At 33.2% G+C, this 20,869-nt stretch overlaps 1 protein-coding gene across 3 annotated transcripts in view; it reads left to right on the top strand.

Annotated features, from left to right (window-relative positions):
* Positions 1-4,785: 4,785 nt before the first annotated feature.
* LOC125676204 (uncharacterized) overlaps positions 4,786-20,869 on the top strand; it is a 94,024-nt gene continuing 77,940 nt past the window's right edge. For 2 of the 3 annotated variants that reach the window (XM_056159119.1, XM_056159117.1), the window contains exons 1-3: positions 4,790-4,874; positions 9,859-9,922; positions 10,181-10,301. In XM_056159119.1, the coding sequence (XP_056015094.1) occupies positions 9,890-9,922; positions 10,181-10,301 (154 nt within the window). In that variant the 5' untranslated portion in view covers positions 4,790-4,874; positions 9,859-9,889. Of the gene's footprint in view, positions 4,875-9,858; positions 9,923-10,180; positions 10,302-20,869 lie in introns of all 3 variants that reach the window. The other variant, XM_056159116.1, reaches the window with a different exon arrangement.

Here is a 20,869-nt window from a genome sequence, read left to right as displayed (position 1 = left end):
CCGTAAGGACTCGTAAGAAAAATCCGTGAGTGTGAAGGTGGTATAATGCGCACGGGATTTGTGGGTTTTTTTTTCTCTCTATCTTTTTCACATACATGTCCGCATTCAGTCTAAGTATATGTGTGTGAAAAATGGCTAAAGCGCACGAGATTTGTGTTTTTTCTCTCTCTATCTTTTTCACGTAAATGCATTATATAATCTAGAAGAATACAGTTTTGTTTACATTTGAGTGTCTCGCATGCATGAATTAAAAAAAGGTATATATGTATATTTCCATTAGATGAATAGGCAATAATTATGATGTATGCTATGGAAAGGACTAAAATGTACATTTTTATAAGTTAATCATTACGAACAAGTTGTCAGTGTGTGTTAGATGTAAGTATGTATACTCATTTAAAAGTGTTAGCGTTTAGATTATGATTTTTCCGTTTATTTGCAATAATAATCTGTTAGAATTTAAAGAAAAATAACTTCAGTACAAGTAAGTCAAATGAGTTGTTTTGACTAAATATTTCCATTTCTTGTTACGTTGTCATGACTGTAACATAAACAGCGCATAATTTGATCATGGAGTATAGCGCTGAAAGCGATACAAGCCCAGTTTTGTTGTCCGTTAGGTCACCGTCAGACATTGGTGTAGATGACGACAGTTATGAATAAGTTTCTATAATAAGGACAATGAATCAGAATATATAGAAACACGGTCACCGGTGTACACTGGACAGTCATTTGAGTGACATTACGGACGAGGATTTCTACTTCTAGGCGCATCAACTCCATTGCGTAAATATTGTAAAGTTCCATGAAGATTTGGTCCTTCTCATGAACTTGACTCCTTACATGAGGGGGCGGACAGGGGGTGGCCCTCTCCCCCTCTCTTCCCCTGAATAGTGATGAATTGCATATTTCATTTGGGTACTAAAGCGTATTGCATGTCAGTTTACTACCCATATGCACGGCAACGATTATGATACATATAGATATAACAGGCTAACGCGATATTGCAAATGTATTCTTTATATTCTGTATTTGTTAATTGTTTCTTTTATCTGTTAAAACACAATGGGTACGGCATCGAATACGTATAGCCGTTGATGCAGATTAGATGTGAAAAAGGAAAAACGAAGGAGTTATAAGAAAAGAAGTATAAGAATCTCCCCACTAAACCTCTTTCTCCTCTTCGATTCACCTCCTTCCTCTCATCCTGTCCGCCCCCTCTTATATCATATATACTGTTACTTTCTGCTGATATTACCTCTTATCAGTTTTGGGGAAATAACAAAGGTTATAGATATGTAGGTAACAGAAAGCAGATCGAGTACAGGACAGCCTGACCCCAACTGGACCCCGACAAATGAAATGCGTATCTTTGATAGGAATTAACCAATTACCCGATATCAAAATATACAGAGACATATAATCATTTCTATGATATGTACTGGTCAGATGACAATGCATCGGTAATTTTTTTTAAATATTAGATGACAATGGCAACAATTTTGATAAAATTTCCGTTATTTGAAAAAACACCATAAAACACACACACACACACAAACACACACACATACACGTGATTCTACAGCATAAAATATGCATATATGTATATACAAAATATTGCAAACATTTTGAATTATGTCAGAGAAAAAGTACGATTATGTACGGTGCCGACGAAGACTCTCTGATCTACATATAATACTAAATAGTGATGCTTTTAAAAGTACGCTTAAAATATTAGTAATCAATTATCACTACATGTAAAATCATGCAAAAAACTGCACTCTATTGATTGAATATTGTTTAATGTCCCTCTCGAGAATGTTTCACTCATATGGAAACTACTTTGTAAAAAGGGATTCTATTATGTACGGTGCATACTCAGTACACAAAGACCTGCAGGATAACCGCATTACGACATGCAGGTATTTTATACAGGACAGGCACGTACATGTATGTAGCATAATTTTTCAACAGGGGGAGGAGAAGCCGGAAAAAATCCCTACACCATTGTCTAAATTTCTTGACGAGCAAATAAAAATAAATAAATGGTTAAATGAATAGATAAACCAAAAACATACAAAAGTTCTTCTTTAGGACAATCAGCACTTAAATTCTCCAAACTCGGGGTGGGGATGCGGGAGTAACGTGCAATCTTTAAAATATTCCGAAAATAAATTTTAAACTCAGGGGTGTGACATGTATTAGCGCCGACTCATAAATAATCCCAAACTTCGACTTCTTAAAAAGGGGGAGGGGGTTGCACACCTTTCAATACATGTACACAAGTTCAATTCATAACTTCGACTTTACAGTTTTATATTTCAATACTATTATAAAATATGGGAGGGGTCACCAAATATATCTTTTAACATTAAAAGGTGTTGAGAAAAGTTGGGGGATGGCAACACCCCCTCCCCCTATTATACGTGCCTGCAGGCATTTACGAGTATTGCTGACACTATGACGAAGCATTATACCTCCTTATAGGTGCATGGCCGTATTAAACTGTATTTTGTTCAATGTTAAAATGTAGACCGTGTATTTTGTCATCAAAATATGTTAAGACAATTTCAACAAATTATATACGGGTATTAAAGGAGTACTGGTCTTCACAATTTAATGTAAGAAGAAATGGTGGATTTCTAATGAATATTTATGAAGGAATTCTGTTTGTGGTGGCTGTGAGCTAGCGCAAGATAAAACATTATTAGAAACATCATAGGGAAATGATAATTTCATTGACAGTATGCACGAACTATAACTCCTCCTCTATTGTTCAAATAGATTTTCATTATCCTGTGTTCCGTCTGACTGCCTTGCATCGCTGGCAAACACCTGCAGACCGTCCAGACTCGCATGCCGCCATGTTATTGTTTACTCTATAGATTCTGCGTGCAGGTATCACACCGGTAATTATTTTCACTATATATTACTATAGAGGGGAAAAAATCATTAAAAATCAGTTTACAAAATTGATGCCGAATAACGCAGTCAGACACGTTCTATGTTACCTATCTCGTCTGCCGACACCAGAAAAACAACACCCTACGCGGCATTTTCGAAAACAAAAATTGTCCGCAAAAAAGACCACCCTCAAATTCATGTGTTTTTCACATATGTGTAAACAGCCGGAATGCACCTCAGGAAGTAGCCTCAGCTACCAACAGCAAACAGTTCCTTTGTATACATTTGGTTATTTCTACCAATTACACAAAATTTCCTAATCAGGGGTACAAAAATTAAGAGAAAAGAAGAAGAGGAAATGAGAAAAATTGCGCAAGGAAAAAAATTATTTCTTTAAATATATGGAACTACAATTGCGAAAAATGGAGCGTTCACTATCCAACTCGGAGCATAACTTGTACGTAGTGTATATCGTGTGTTGCTTGATATTGAGAATACGGTAACGATAATATCCAAGATTGCGGCATATGTAGCTTTAACTAAATCAGGTAAATTTGAAAGTTTTCAATTTCAAGTTTTCAATTTCAAGACATCATTGCACATACACGTAAGCCCCGATTTTCATCCATATCAGCTTTCTCTGTTGTGTTTGTAAAGAAATACATCTCAGTTTTGATATAAACAGGAGGGTATGGAATGCGATGTTTTACGCCAGCATACCGCATGAAGCTCGTTAGAAAGCAGGCCTGTTTTAACCGTTGTTGTTCATAACCTCATGTATTTTCAAAAAATAAAATTCGTTTATTATATTCACATTCTATTTTCATCTGTTGGAGAATTCCAAACCGTTAAAGTATTCGTAATGAAGATTGATAGGCACAGTATTCACATTTATGCGGAAATCATTTCATTTCCTAGGATATATTTGAAATGTAAATATTCCTCTTTAAACTTCTGTCTTGTGCAGTGTATGGCCATTGTGTTTTAACGGCAAGAAATATTTGTTTTAAACTGCATTTGGAATCAACGGATGACTGATTTCTGTTTATTCAACAGAAACGGGTAGCAGCAATATACAATAGCTCGATTACGGATTTTAACCCACAGTGTGTACACAGTTGTATATATGTTCAGTGTTGAAATAGGGAAAACAAGAATAAGAATTACATGAAAATAAAATACTGTGTTTTATATCGATATAGATCTTAAAATGAAGCAGTGGAAACTGACTGAAATGTGAATAGGAATATGAAAAATATTACATGCATTAACAAAATACAGGCACATGGTGAATCCTCCAAATATCAAATATACATTCACTGTTCTGTTTCAAATATTTTCTTTTTTCCTGAAATCATTTATGCATGTTGAGTTTGATTGCATTACTAATATGTATTCTCATTAAATTGGTCATGAATACATTAGACAAGAAATGGAATTCGAATAACAAATAAGGTAGAAAATATGTTTTTACAAATTTTTGGATAATTATTTGCAATTGTCGAATCTCGTGAAGATTGTCTCATTAATCATTGCATTTTCAACATATCAAGATTTTAATGCATTCTTCCAGGAAAGGTTTCAACATTTAAAAAAAGAAATAAAAAAATTCAAGCGCTTTGTAAGTCCGAAACATATGATTTGATTATTTTTTCCGATGATAAATGTTTTCTCCCTTTGGGTGCCTGATTGCCATAACAGAATCACTATTCTACTTTCGTTTTATTTAGCGTTATAATTGCTTATATGTCAAGTATTTTTGCGAAGAGAACGGTATGAACAAATTATTAAGATGCTTTTGGGATAAATAGTCATTTGATATTCGAATTCTACGTATATACTGTATCTGTAACTATTTTAAAGTACTTCTCCCCTTGGGGCACCCCTTTTTCAATGACATGTTTGATCAAATTATGATACATGTATGTGCACAATGGGAGATCATGCAGCTTCCAACAGAAGATAGACAGGTAATGCAGATTGATATTTAAAATGTATCATGGTTAGCATTATAAAAGTATTAAATCAACAAATGGTCAATGTTGATCTACTTATTAACATGCGTTAGCTGTACACAGAGAAAGAAATAAGGAAGTTTACGTGTAGGTTAAATATAGATTTTGGAAGTTTAAATGACGATGGAAATAAATAAGCTTTGGAACATGCTCTCATATCTCAATCGTAAACCCATTCCCGATCGATATCTTTGTCATGTTGTTTGAAATCACATTCACAATCCCAGTACTCTTATCTGTGGAAGATGACAGTGGGTTAAACAAGTATTGACCTGTGAGAATAGTCATTGTGATGTAAACATTAAAATCAGCGAGGGCGCCTCGTCACCAAATGATGCCGTTTTAAAATAAATCTTCCTTACTTCATTGTCTCCAGCTGTGGTTTTAGCTCTCTCTGACAATGGGAGAGGAACGTGCATTTTGATCGTGGTTTGCGATGATGTCGTTACAATAGAACAAAACACGGGTTTGATTATGTAAAAAAAATTCATGTCTACGGAACATCTTATTGTACTTTTGGTGATGCCTGTTAAGGATTATGGTCAGGTTAACATATTAATTAGGATAATTACGTTGCGCTTCGTCTGACTGACACTAATACACAAAACTTTCATATGTTTTCAATAACTAATAAAATACATGGAACTAGCACAAACGTTATATTATGATGGAATAAAATATTCCTGATCATCTGTAGAACATAAAAAAAATGCGTATACCCCTTGTAAACAATTGGATGAGGTATTTACTACGCTAGACGCCCTGTGCTAATTAGGGATACAGTATTGTGTAGTTGTAATATCTATCACTGACATTAATTAAGGTTATAGTATTGTTTAGTTGTAATATCTATCACTGACACTAATTAAGGATACAGTATTGTTTAGTTGTAATATCTATCACTGACACTAATTAAGGATACAGTATTGTTTAGTTGTAATATCTATCACTGACATTAATTAAGGTTATAGTATTGTGTAGTTGTAATATCTATCATTGACACTAATTAAGGATATACTATTATTAGTTGTAATATCTATCACTGACATTAATTAAGGATACAGTATTGTGTAGTTGTAATATCTATCACTGACACTAATTAAGGTTACAGTATTATTTAGTTGTAATATCTATCACTGACACTAATTAAGGTTACAGTATTGTGTAGTTGTAATATTTAACAGTGACATTAATTAAGGTTATAGTATTGTTTAGTTGTAATATCTATCACTGACACTAATTAAGGTTACAGTATTATTTAGTTGTAATATCTATCACTGACATTAATTAAGGTTACAGTATTATTTAGTTGTAATATCTATCACTGACATTAATTAAGGTTACAGTATTGTGTAGTTGTAATATCTATCATTGACACTAATTAAGGATATACTATTATTTAGTTGTAATATCTATCACTGACACTAATTAAGGATTTTGTATTGTTTAGTTGTAATATCTATCACTGACACTAATTGAGGATACAGCGTTGTTTAGTTGTAATATATATCACTGGCACGCAGAATCAGAGGATCAGCTTGGAGTTATGAATATTGACCCCATTTAGTAATATAAGACCGCTCCGCATGTGATGTGTTGGGGTTATTTTGTTTGCTTGTTAAGATTACACAAATCATGTCCTCCTCCTCCTCCATATGATGCTATAATACTTTTATTTTCATTTATAAAACAAAGGAGACAAAGTGAATATCAGTCTGTGAGAGGAAAGCACTGGACGGGTTTCGAAAAATTTCAAACTAAGATTGTGACACTGTCTACAAGTATGATCGAACTTTTTTTTTGAGAGTGACTTTTTCCAGTTTTTTGTTGTTGTTGCGAGAAAGATATAGTATAGATACAAAATCTGAAATTTATCATGCCCAAATAGTTTTAAAGAGGTTCGTACTTGACATTTGGAGTAATGTTTTGGGACGTATATTTTTGATTTCCACATAAAAGGAGCAATAGGAAATTAAAACGAAAAACAGATATCGGAAACCTTGTTATTGAGCTACAATGTTATAAACGTTACCTTTTTGCACTTAAATCGTATTCAATTAAACTTGATTTGTCTGTTGGTGTCAATACAACATAAGCAACACAAATCAATAATTGAAAATAGATACATAATCATATCTTTTAAAACTACAGTTAAAGAAAAAATAATACTAGTAATGGAAATGCTTAATGACCTTTTTACACTTGAAATACGAAACAAAAATATGATATCAAATTTAAGTTTAAAAGGACATATTAGGAGTAATGACAATTTCTAAAATTTCACATAATTTTCAAGGTCTTGTCTTAAAATTTAAAATGGAACTAAAAAAAAAAGTGGGAATTGGAGACCAGATTTTTAGATTATTGACGAAAATACTGCATTTTTATACAAATTTTTTGAGCAAATCGATTTAAGGAAGTTAGTTCCTAAGCTATTAAGCACAACTGTGCAGGATGCTAAAACGAAGTATTTTTTGCTTCAATACTGATCCCATCGGTGCAAACATATTGCACATTTATTACTGAACCCTATTCATTTGAAAAAAAGGTGTAAATTCAAGTTTTGAAAGGGTTTTGCAGATACTATATTTTGTGGCGGAAGGATTGATTAATCAAAAAGTTCTAAATCTGGGTAATATTACAGTTTCTGTTTCATCCAATACGCAAGATCGTAAATACCGAGTTAGCGGAACTCTCTTGTAAAGAAGTCCGGAAAAGTGTGTTGATCTTCGGCATTTTTTGTTTAATCAAAACATGACATAGGAAGACGATTTAACTTCCATGTGCTTTCCACAATTAAAACCATTTTTAAATGAAAGGTGTGTAAAACGTCTGGATACAAGAAAAATGAACTTAATAGAGCTCGCGAAGCTATATATTTTAACGCCAGCTTTGGGAATTTCCTGGCTGACAGCAGTGGGAAAAAATCCACCATATTTCCATTAAAATATATCAGTTGTGGATATTTCTGCGTATTATGTTTCTTTCTTGAATCATTACTACAGTCTACTGCAATGCAATGATAGTACACCATTGTTAAAATCGGGTGAATCGATCACGACAAAAGTAGCAGAACTGGTGTTATTTACCAACATGCCCAAATTCTCGCATGATCTGGTTCTTGCGAGACTTTGAAAGGGGGAAGTAAAATTTAAAACCAAGACGGAAAAAGTAGTCGCGATCTTGCGTATTTATCTTGTATTTTTATACTCCTACACTTTATTTTATATCTATAATGAATGACACGAGTAGCTGAGATTTTAAACTAGTTCAAAAAGTGTAACTTATTAATATGGTTGGTTTATTTTTCCAAAACTGAACACCAATCCAAAAAAAAAAAAAAAAAATCTACTCGAAATTTTGCACATAAATTCAGTATCTTCGACAATTAACAATAATTGAAAATTTTGATTTCTAACCCTCACTATTTTTAGTTCCATTTTAAGTTTGAAGTGAAGGCCCTGACCAGGGTAAGAAACTCTCAAATTTGGTATCATAATTTTCTTCTGTATACCACGTGCAAAAATGTAATTTTTTTATGTCCATTGTTAGTGTTAAGCTGTTTATCTGTAGTGTTAGAAGACATGATTATGTAATGATTGATTTGTGTTCCTTATGTTGTGTTGACACCAATTGGCAAAAGTTTAATTAAATAAATTTCAAGTGCAAAAAGGTTTCGTTTTGAAGACTGAAATTCAATAACAAGCGTTAAAAACCCTGCTTTTCTTTTTAATTTCCCAATTCTTCATCTATGTAAAAATCAAAAATTCTCTTACCAAAAACTTGACATTACTCCAAATCTCAGATGCGAACCTCTTTAAAGTAGGGTCAAGGTGTCATAAATGTTTGTTTCAAAATTATTCGTCTTTAAAATTTCCCGTTAAAGATACTTTTTACCTTACCTGAGCCGAAGGCTCAAGTTGAGCTTTTCTGATCAAAATGTGTCGGTTGTCTGTCGTCAACAGAGTCGTCGGCGTCGTCCGCATCGTAAAATTTTCTTCTAAAGAACCACTGGGCCAATCATAACCAAGCTTTTCCAAAAGCATCATTGGGTAACGGGTTTTTAAGTTTGTTCAAATAAAGGGTCATGCCCCTTCAAAGAGGAGATAATCACAAAAAATGCCAAAATGGGGTCGGGTCATTGAAACATCTTTTTCTCAAGAACCACTGGGTCAGAGGAACTGAGATTTTCATGAAAGCTTCCTAACATAGTGCAGATTTAAGTTTGTTCAAATCATAACCACCGGGGTAGGTTGGGGCCACGATAGGGGATCAAAATATTACATAGAAATATATAGGGAAAATCTTTAAAAATCTTCTCAAGAACCAATGAGCCAGAAGAGCTGATATTTACATGAAAGCTTCCTGACATAGTGCAGATTCAAGTTTGTTCAAATCATGGCCCCGGGGGTAGGTTGGGGCCACAATAGGGGATCAAAGTTTTACATGAAAATAAATAGAGAAAATCTTTTAAAATCATCTTCTCAAGAACCAATGAGCCAGAAGAGCTGATATTTACATGAAAGCTTCCTGACATAGTGCAGATTGAAGTTTGTGTAAATTCATGGCCTCCGGGGGTAGGTTGAGGCCACAATACGGACTAAGGTTTTACATGCAAATATATATGGAAAATCTTCAGATATGGGCCAAGGTAACTCAGGTGAGCGATGTGGCCAATGGGCCTCTTGTTTGGATAATAATCTGATAAATTCTTCTTCGGTCACACGATTTCTTGCCAGATATTTTAATTTCAGGTAGAGATATTTTTCAAAATTACGTTTTCCTTATCTTACTGAGTACTAGCTTGCCTATTTCCTCCATCACGTAGTTCAGGGTCACAAATGAAGTTGGATGGACGGACATAAATATGAACAGAAAAGTATAGTCCTAATGACAAATCATCACATTTGCCTGTTATTCCTACCTTTCAACTTTTCAGAGAATGACGTGATGACTTTAGTATTCTAATCATGGAAGAGAGAACCCCAGGGGACGACGAAAAGGTATGTTCGTATATACTATGCACAATGATATTGTGTAGATTCAAGGTAGTGTATCTACAACATTAAAGTACTAATAGATATGTAATCTAATCCCAAAGTCTCTCTCTCTCTCTCTCTCTCTCTCTCTCTCTCTCTCTCTCTCTCTCTCATTCCTTATAGTCTTTTACATCGCCAAATCACATATAAAATATCATAATAATTTAAGCTCCTTAAAATATATTAAAACATATTCATGTATTTACTGTATAATGTGTGCAGGGCCCTGTTAGGAAACGACCGAGGATATATGCTGATGATGACAGATCTACAGACCTGGAAGACAATGAACTTAGATACTCAGATCAAACGGGGTCCACCATCCAGGATAGAAAGAGCTCAGGTAACTAAAACAATAAAAACCTAACAGATAAATACAGCAGTATAAACTGACAGGTGACTACAGTAGTATAAAACTGACAGGTAACTACAGTAGCATAAAGCTGACAGGTAACTACAGCAGTATAAAACTAACAGGTAACCACAGCCGTATAAAACTTACAGGTAACTACAGTAGTATGAAAAGTTACTGTCAAGTACAACAACAGTATAAAACTGACAGGTAACTACTGCAGTATATAACTGACAGGTAATTACAACAATATAAAACTGACAAGTAACTATAGCAGTATAAAACTGACAGGTAACTACTGCAGTATATAACTGACAGGTAATTACAACAATATAAAACTGACAAGTAACTATAGCAGTATAAAACTGACAGGTAACTAGAGCAGTATAAAACTGACAGTTAACTAGAGCAGTATAAAACTGACACGTAACCACAGCAGTATAAACCTGACAGGTAACTACAGCAGTATAAACCTGACAGGTAACTACAATAGTATAAAACTGATATGTAACTACAGCTGTATAAAACTGACAGGTAACTAAAGCAGTATTAACCTGACAGGTAACTACAGCTGTATAAACTGAGAGGTAAGTGCAGTAGTATAAAAAGTTACTGTCAAGTAACTACAACAGTATAAAACTGACAAGGTAACTACAGTAGTATAAAACTGATAGAAAACTACAACAGTAAAACACTGACAGGTAACTACAGCAGTATAAAACTGACAGGTAACTACAATAATATAAAACTGACAGGTAACTACAGCAGTAAAAACTGACAGGTAACTACAGTAGTATAAAAAGTTACTGTCAAGTAACAACAACAGTATAAAACTGACAGGTAACTACAGCTGTATAAACTGACAGAAAACTACAACAGTATAATACTGACAGGTAACACTAGCAGTATAAAACTGACAAGGTAACTACAGTAGTATAAAACTGACAAGTAACTACAACAGTTTAAAACTGACAGGTAACTACAGCAGTAAAAACTGACAGGTAACTATGGTAGTATAAAAAGCTACTGTCAAGTAACAACAACAGTATAAAACTGACATGTATATACAGCAGTATACACTGACAGATAACTACAACAGTATAATACTGAGAGGTAACACTAGCAGTATAAAACTGACAAGGTAACTACAACAATATAAAACTGACAGGTAAGTACAGCAGTATAAAACTGACAGGTAACTACAGTAGTATAAAACTGACAGGTAACTAAAGCAGTATTAACCTGACAGGTAACTACAGCTGTATAAACTGAGAGGGAAGTGCAGTAGTATAAAAAGTTACTGTCAAGTATCTACAACAGTATAAAACTGTCAAGGTAACTACAGTAGTATACAACTGACAGGCTACTAGAGCAGTATAAAACTGACAGGTAGCTACAACAGTATAAAACTGAGAGGTAACCAGAGTAGTATAAAACTGACAGATAACTACAACAGTATAAAACTGACAGGTAACTACAGCAGTAAAAACTGACAGGTAACTATGGTAGTATAAAAAGCTACTGTCAAGTAACAACAACAGTATAAAACTGACATGTATATACAGCAGTATACACTGACAGATAACTGCAACAGTATAATACTGACAGGTAACACTAGCAGTATAAAACTGACAAGGTAACTATAGTAGTATAAAACTGACAAGTAACTACAACATGATAAAACTGACAGGTAACTACAACAGTATAAAACTGACAGGTAACTACAACAGTATAAAACTGACAAGTAAGTACAGCAGTATAAAACTGACAGGTAACTACAACAATATAAAACTGACAGATAACTACAGCAGTATAAAACTGACAGGTAAGTACAGTAGTATAAAACTGACAGGTAACTACAACAATATAAAACTGACAGGTAACTACAGCAGTATAAATCTGACATGTAACTACAACAGTATAAAACTGACAAGGTAACTACAGTAGTATAAAACTCACAGGTTACTAGAGCAGTATAAAACTGACAGGTAATTACAACAGTATAAAACTGACAGGCAACTACAGCTTTATAAAACTGACAGGTAACTACAGTAGTATAAAACCGACAGGTAACTACAGCTGTATAAAACTGACAAGGTAACTACAACAGTATAAAACTGACAAGGTAACTACAACAGTATAAAACTGACAGGTAACCACAGTAGTATAAAACTGACAGGTAACTACAACAGTATAAAACTCACAGGTAACTACAACAGTATAAAGCTGACAGGTAACTACAGCAGTATAAAACTGACAGGTAACTACAGCAGAATAAAACTGACAGGTAAGTACAGCAGTATAAAACTGACAGATAACTACAGCAGAATAAAACTGACAGGTAACTACAGCAGTATAAACTGACAGGTAACACTAACAGTATATAAAACTGACAGGTAACTAAAGCAGTATAAATGTGATTCACACTATTTGAACGAGTAGACTTTCAGTCCGCGGGTCCGTGCATATTTTTACATATACTGTATATTATGATCGGTGGTACACATGTATTTTGTCTGCGTATAGGAATTTTTGAATAGTGTGAAATATCGCTGTTAACATTAGATTTTATTTCTTGTGATATTTTGGTCGTTTTTCAATTAACCGAGGGTAGAAAACTCAATTTTACAGATATTATGCATTTAAACGTGTAATACGTAAACCTTTTACGAAATATTTCCTGTTAGCGCTGAACATTTCATTTGTTTCAAAGACGTTATAAAGTTCACACCGCTTTGAGCCGAGTGACTGCATAGAGGAGTTGATAAAATCAACTCCCAATAAGATGATATAAGAACTTGGTCACGGCCCACGGGGAAATATGTATATTTTTTTTATATGGAAAGTTATTTCACTTTATTTATCAATCTTAAAGGCAATGGCATAATTGAATGATACTCTCTATGTAACAAGGGGAAACTAAACTAACATTTTATTCATTACATGTACTGTTTTTCTAATTTCTATTGTTACACACTGACGCTTCCTGTTTAAGAATTTGGTCGCAACCCACGGGAAAATGTATATTAAGTGTAGTAAAAAGACCTGAAAATTCTATAGCGTGTGGTTTCATTTTGAAACTTATGACAAATGTTCTTGAAAACAACAACATTTTGAGGTTTTCATTAATATTTAATGTAATTCGGCATTAAAATGTGAAAATTGATGTTTTTGATTTGCTTCAATTTGACTCTAACATAAATCAGTTGACGCCACTGGCTACCAGTGCCGATCGTTTGATTTCCCGATTGTGAACATGTGTATACACTTATGTATCTTTGAATTTGAAAGATTCATGCAAGTGCTATAGAATACACAGTAACTGCAATTTCAAACACACCGACGTCTTTCTAGGCTCACAATCAGTCCGCATAGCCCGTGTTTTGACCTCTACTGTATATTATGATCGGTGATATTCTGTCTGCGTGTAGGAGTTTTTGAATAGTGTGAAATATGGATGTTGACATTAGATTGTATATCTAGTGATAGTTTGGTCGTTTTTTCAGTTTACCTACTCAATTAAAGTAAATATTTACAGAAATTATGCAATTAAACGTGTACTATTTGCTGCTAGCACTGAACATTACATCTGTTTGTAAACACATGCTCAGGTCCACGCCTCTTTGAGCCGAGTGGCTGTATAGGGAATTATTTCATATTTTGAAATCCACCTATCAACAAGCTGAGTCTGGTCAACGACGTACGTTGTAGGTTTCTCGAGTGAGAAGAGATTGATATTATAGGCCCGAGTATAAAGAGAATGAATGGCTATGATTTTTAAAACGTATATCTTCAGAAAAACAAAATTGTAAATACAGGTACATTCAAGGAAATTCTTATGATAAACATATGTAGAGATATTAAATTGATTAACTCTTGTGTTTTACCTTAGATGTTTCATTGAAAATGTCTTTTATTTGAAACATAATTTTGAACTTATTTTTGCTTTAATTAATATAAAATCTAAAGTATTTATTACAAAACATCTGAACATTTATGATTTTTAAAACTTTGGCCAACAATTGCAGAAGCATGATGACTTAAATCTTAATATATACTTTGAGCACCCGATTGCCTCATAAACTATTTGTAAGAGTGGATCAAAAACCATTAGTGTGATGTACGTTTTTACAGTCGTATGATATGTATGGTTGTTAAAAAAATTAGAAGACAATGCGAACAGAAGCTGAAGACATTTGTGTCATTAATAGTGTAAAATTTGGTTTGTAATGACTTTAGATAATTGTATGAAAATAATATAGAAATGAAATTGTTTTAATAGAATTATGTAGCTTAAATTCCACCCTTCTACAATTATAGGTTCAATCTATAATTAATAACTTTTTGTACATATACCTGTGTCAACGTCAAAAAAGTGCAGTTTTCCTTAAGCATTTCTCAAAACTTGTTGAAACGATATACATTTGTAATACTATTCATAACAATTTGATGAAACTGTTTCTTTAAAAAATATACAAAATATTTGTGAAAATTAAAGGAACTCTATCATATAATGGACTTGATAAATAATTCAACGAAAACCGAATTATTGCCCTTGAATTCAATATCTTAAGACATATAATTGATTATTCAAATGATACGCAGAACAAGTTCTTGTGCATCGAATCAGATGAGAGAGATAAACTCCATATGCAGGTGATGTTGGACTATTGCTACATAAAAATGGGATGTTGACGATGGAGAAGTTGAAATTATCCCGTTTGTCATAAGCTATTCCCGTTTAAGTTATTCTTTGATGTGTCACATTATACATGTACATGTATTTTCACATATCAACACAACTTCATTAAAAATTTAACCCATTCGTGTTTATTTTTTTCATAAGTTGTTTCCCTTTCCAATTTGAGTTAAAGTGCATTGTGATGTACATTGTATATTTGTTTGATATAGGGTTAATAAATGATAAATCATTAATTGTGATTTTATAATTGTGAATTTTCTTTATTGTTTGGATTAAGTATTTACAAATCCATAATTGAAAATTAATTGTTTTACTTCCTTTTTGATCTCGAGGGGGCGCATTTTCACACTGTTCTCCATTATAAACTTGGACACCTCTTTCCTGTTTCACTATATATGTATATAGTGTTAATTGGTTGTTACAATCTATCAAATTTAAGATAAGATCTTAAAATTAGGATTATTTTCTTTGAATTGGTTACTCATCTCACTGTTGTAAATTAATGTCAATGAGCTTTCCCCTGAATTTGCAACTTTCTTTAGTTTAATAGGTCACCTAAGTAAACTCAGGTGACCTATTGCAATTGATTTTCGTCCGTCGTCGCTCGTCGTCCGCCATGCGTTAACAATTGAACATTTTTAACTTCTTAATAACTACCAGTCCAATTCTGTTCACATTTGGTATGAAGCATCATTGGGACAGGGGAGGGGGGCATAAATTATATATGTCAGGACTCCAGCACCCCTGGGGCCCTAGGGGCGGGGCAAAAACTACCCAAAATTGACCAATTTTCAAAAACCTTCTTCTCAAGAACCACACACGTGTAAGAAAGACTAAATGCATAGTACCGTAGAGCAGGAAAACCTCTACCAATTGTAAATTGCATGATCCCTGGGGTAGGGATTCTGACCCCAGGGCGGGTCCAAACTTGTTATATAGTGTTTATGTGTAAAACACTTCAATTACATCTTCTTTAATGGTATTGATACTAAATTGAAAGTAAATAGATATTTAGAAAGAACTGTGACTCCTTTAACAAAACAGTAAATTTGATTATTCCTGGGGTAGGAGTTTTGGTATCAGGGTGGGGCCAAAATGGTCAGTTATTAAATGTGTTAACAATATACATTTTTAACTTCCTCTTGATCACTATCATTCCAAGTCTTTTCAAATTTGATATGAAACATATTTGGAACAAAGGGAACATAAATTGTAAATTTCAGAATTCCTGCACCCATGGGGTCTTAGGGGCAGTGCAATTTTGAAAAATCTTCGCAAGAACCACACATATAAATAATAAAAACTAAATGCATAGTGATATAAAGTGGGGAGACCTCTACCAAAATTGTAAACTTCATGATCCCCGGTGTAGGGGTTCTGACCCCAGGACGGGGCCAAACTTCTGATATAGTGTTTATCTATAAAACACTTAAATACCATTTTCTTTAGTACTTTTGATACTAAATTGAAACTAAATGGATAGAGCAGGTAGTGTTTTACCAAAATTGTAAATTTTATTTTCCCCAGAGTGAGGGTTTTAACCCCAGGGTGGGCCCAAACTTAGTATATAGTATTTATGTGTAAATTTGCTGATACTGTATGAAATTTAAATGCATACTTAGGAATAGTAGAACAGGATGTACATAAAATGGTGGATTTCAAATTAGTCTTATATTTTGATAGTTTAATGTTAATACACTTATTATCTAAAGCCTTTCATCAGTGTATGCACTTTTGAGGGCAGTGAAGTTTTAAAAACACATCTTGCTTTATACTCATCCTGAACATTAGAATTTAGCTTAGATATTCAGAACAGGATTTTTTTCTAGATTTCACTAGTCTTCAGGTGACCGATAAGGCATGTGGGCCTCTTGTTTCATTTGTCAATTTGAAATGCAAGTAGACGGATCTGTCAAAGTGGAGACATATGTAGGTGTGCATGAGTAGGATTCTACCAAAATTCTTTGTGAAATTAAGTTTAACTTGTTCTTTGTGAACCTTTATAGTTTGACCTTTGATACATTGAGATATACCAAAACCTGGCATTTTGACATGTATGTTTGTAAAATTTGTTGATATTCGGACTTGAACAAAGAGCGAAGTACATTAAGCTCTAATCTTCGCCTCAAAATTAGGGTAAACCTAAAATGTGGTTTCACTAGGTTTTATCATTATAATTATGCACTGATACATGTGGAAATTAGTGACGTAATATGTTCTGTGACGTCATTTTCGTCATCTGCGATGGACAAGATTTATTGAAATCGGCGAGATTGGCTGTTGTTTATGCCTTTAAAACCATTTTAAAGATAGAGCACGTACACCAATCATAATAATGTTTTGTATGCACTTTAATCATGTTGAAAGACAGTTATGAGCAAAATGTCTACATGGTTGATAAATGTGCAGACTATCAAATTGAACGTAAACCGTTTCCCACGTTCATCTGTAATACAATTTCCAACGTTGATGGTGTTTATCTATACAAGATAAATGAATAAATGATATCCATATGTAAAGCATATTGAATTTTATAAAACTCTACGTAGTTTGTATTGAAGAAGATAGTGTGTATACATGGAACTGGAATATTTCCGATTCCAATTTTACTAATTTTAAATATATACACTTAAAAATCAATTCATAACAATATATTTTTCAAAATGTACATGCTGCAGTATATGTATTTGTATGACATGCATGTTTCCTATCAATTAATCGATCTGTCGTTTATATTACAATGTTGGCGAACTCATTTAGGAGAGGTTGTTTCATGATATATGGTAATGAAATATTCGCATCTACCCTGCTATAAGAGTGAGTGTTGGTTGTTGATAGATGAATGATGTAATACCTAGATATCTAAATTATTACTCATTTGTAGGCTAAAAGATAAAGTGTGCGCTTGTATTGCGTGTTCCAAGACGACAAAACCCGGTGAACCCCGATCAATACATGTAAAAAATAGATTTAAAACATTTCTTAACAAAACATTTTTAGTAGAAACGAACGACTCTGACTGCATTTGCAGTCAATGTCAACAGATCTACAACTCTAATCGTTTCATGCTTAAATTTTCACGAGCATTCATACCATAAAACTTCACATGTAAAATTTATGGAAAAACTACATTCTCAAAACAAAAGAATGTGTGGGCCAAATTCAAATGTTGCTATCTGGCTGTAATATCATATTATACACCCCTTTCTCTTTACACTCGTAAAGAGAAGGCGGTGGTTTAAATCAGATTGCTGAAAATGGATTGACTAACAGTTGGGTATTGGGTGGTGACCCACCACCTAAATTGCCTGGTTTATAATTAGTATCCTTATTATTTGCAATAAAGTGTCTAGCTTTAATATATAGGTCTACATATGTTATTACATAGAGAAGTGAACTTTGAACTGGTCATTTGTCAAAGTTAGAGATAAATTTAATAATTGTGTAGACATCTCGTTTGATTTTTTTTTAAATTGTCAGAAGCTTATAAGATTTAAAATCATACAAATTAAATATATCTCTAACTCTGTTTCACGGGCAAGTAGAAGAAATTTATAATTGGGAAAAGAATATCGTGCGGCCGGATAGGAGCTCTAATTATAATTATTGGCACGACAGTCATGCTGATAGACACTTCAAAAACAAAACTCTTAAAACTTACTTCAACCCAAACTTCAAAATTCTTAATTGTGTGAGGGGTGACTTAATTCATAGATTCAAACTTAGTTACTACTCAGTACTGCATACCACACAAGAGAGAGAGAAAAGGGGGTGGGGGTGGGTAAGCCGATAAATCTTAAAATCAAACGACTTTGTCATTTTAAAACAAAAAAGATACATTGTCAATAAAATTATTGAACTGTTATTACTTCTCAATGCAGTGTACTACTTCACTCGGTTAATTTTAGAGAGCAAGTGAAAGTAGCGAGCGCGAGCAGACATAAACAACCTATTCTTTACCAGCTCAAATTTAACAAATGTGAAAGAAAAATTCTAATCTGCAACTCTTAGTGGTAACTTTAAATTTTATTTTTTTACGAATGTTATATTTTTATCATCTTACATGTTTAAACAAACTATGTCTCACCAGTAAAATGTTGGTGAGCAGCCGTCACGGGCACTGGAAGTTAATGTAAATATATAGTATGTACATGTATAAAAAAGGAAGGGTAGAACACTCTTTTTGAGGCAAATTCGGGTTTGGGTTATTGTGGGCGTTTCTCAAACGGCCTGACGCGATGAAACGTTCACATATACCTTACTTTCAATATATGTACGGTTTCTTTCCGTTCCAATGCCGTTCATTCGAAGAAAAAGATGTTTTTACACCGAAGAAAAAGATGTTTTTACACCTCCAAGTACCTAAGAATTTCGCTAGACTGTCTTACTTACGGTTTAATCGCACTGAGAAACGCCCACAATAACCCAAACCCGAATTTGCCTCAAAGAGAGTGTCCTACCCTTCCTTTTTTATACATGTACACATACTATATATTTACATTAACTTCCAGTGCCCGTGACGGCTGCTCACCAACATTTACGTGGCAGCCGTCGTCGTTCGTTGTTTCACATTGACAAAGGACCTTAATGTAAGATTTTTCCCCCTCTAACCTTTTGACCTAGCATGACGTTAGAATGTGCAAAACATCTTTTTTGATATAGAAAACCGCTATAAAACCATTTCTGAAATATAAAATCCCAGGGAGTTGGCAATAAAAAGAGAAAAACAGAACCAATATCTTCCGACGTACTTCAACGACTTACAGATGCTAAACAGATGGGAAACGGTAAAAAAAACAACTTATTTCATTATGAGGTAACACATTCCCTAAGGGAAAAAAATAGCAGCGTCAGATCTGCAAACATTCCCGTTCATGAATACGATGACGCCACGTAAACAAAGTTCCACAACTCTTACAAATTATATGAAATAATGAAAACGGGCGACTTTGGTAAATCCGGAAAAAAATAATTCACATATTTCCAATTTTAGTATTAATTAGCAACCCCCCAGGAGCTGCTTAATAGTATATACAAGTACCTGAACAAAACAGGGATAGATGTGACGAGTTTCTCAGCCAAGCAGTTCAGTTTTAAATATTGAAACGTCCACAGATTCTAGACCACAGGAGGGAATGTCCATAATTAATCATCAAGTTATCGTGACCAGTAATGGAATAAAGCTACAAAGCCCAGCCTTTAGCATGTTTCACAATGCCATCATTACTGGACACATAACCATTAATGTCAATTCATTGAAGGAATGAAATAGTTATTATATACTTTGATATATTATTAACCAATCCATTATGTTATTTAACAAAGAACCGGGTGTCGTTCTTTACACTGTGTTACTGTTTTATTATGAATACTATTATTCATTAACATTTACTGTGTTATAATACATAATATCACAACATTTAATTTGATATATTGAATACTATTATTCATTAAAATTTACTGTGATATAATGAATACTATTATTTGTTAATATTTAATGTGTTACAATGAATACTATTATTCATTAACGTTTACTGTGTTACAATGAATACTACTATTTATTAACATTTACTTTGTTATAATAAGTACTATAATTTATTAAATTTTACTTTGTTATAATGAATACTATTATCTATCAGATTTTATTATGAATATAATGATTACTATTATTTATTAACATTTACTTTGTTATAATGAATAATATTATTATTAACATTTATTTTGTTACAATGGGTACTATTATTCATTAACATTTACTTTGATATAATGAATACTATTATTTATTAACATTTACTTTGTTATACTATTATTTATGAACCTTTACTGGGTTATAATAGATACTATTATTTATTAACAT

Source organism: Ostrea edulis, chromosome 3 (assembly GCF_947568905.1).
Source record: "Ostrea edulis chromosome 3, xbOstEdul1.1, whole genome shotgun sequence".
In the NCBI taxonomy this organism is placed as follows: Eukaryota; Metazoa; Mollusca; class Bivalvia; order Ostreida; family Ostreidae; genus Ostrea; species Ostrea edulis.
The sequence above is the reverse complement of the archived record's forward strand: the minus strand, read 5'-3'. Positions and strand labels throughout refer to the sequence as shown.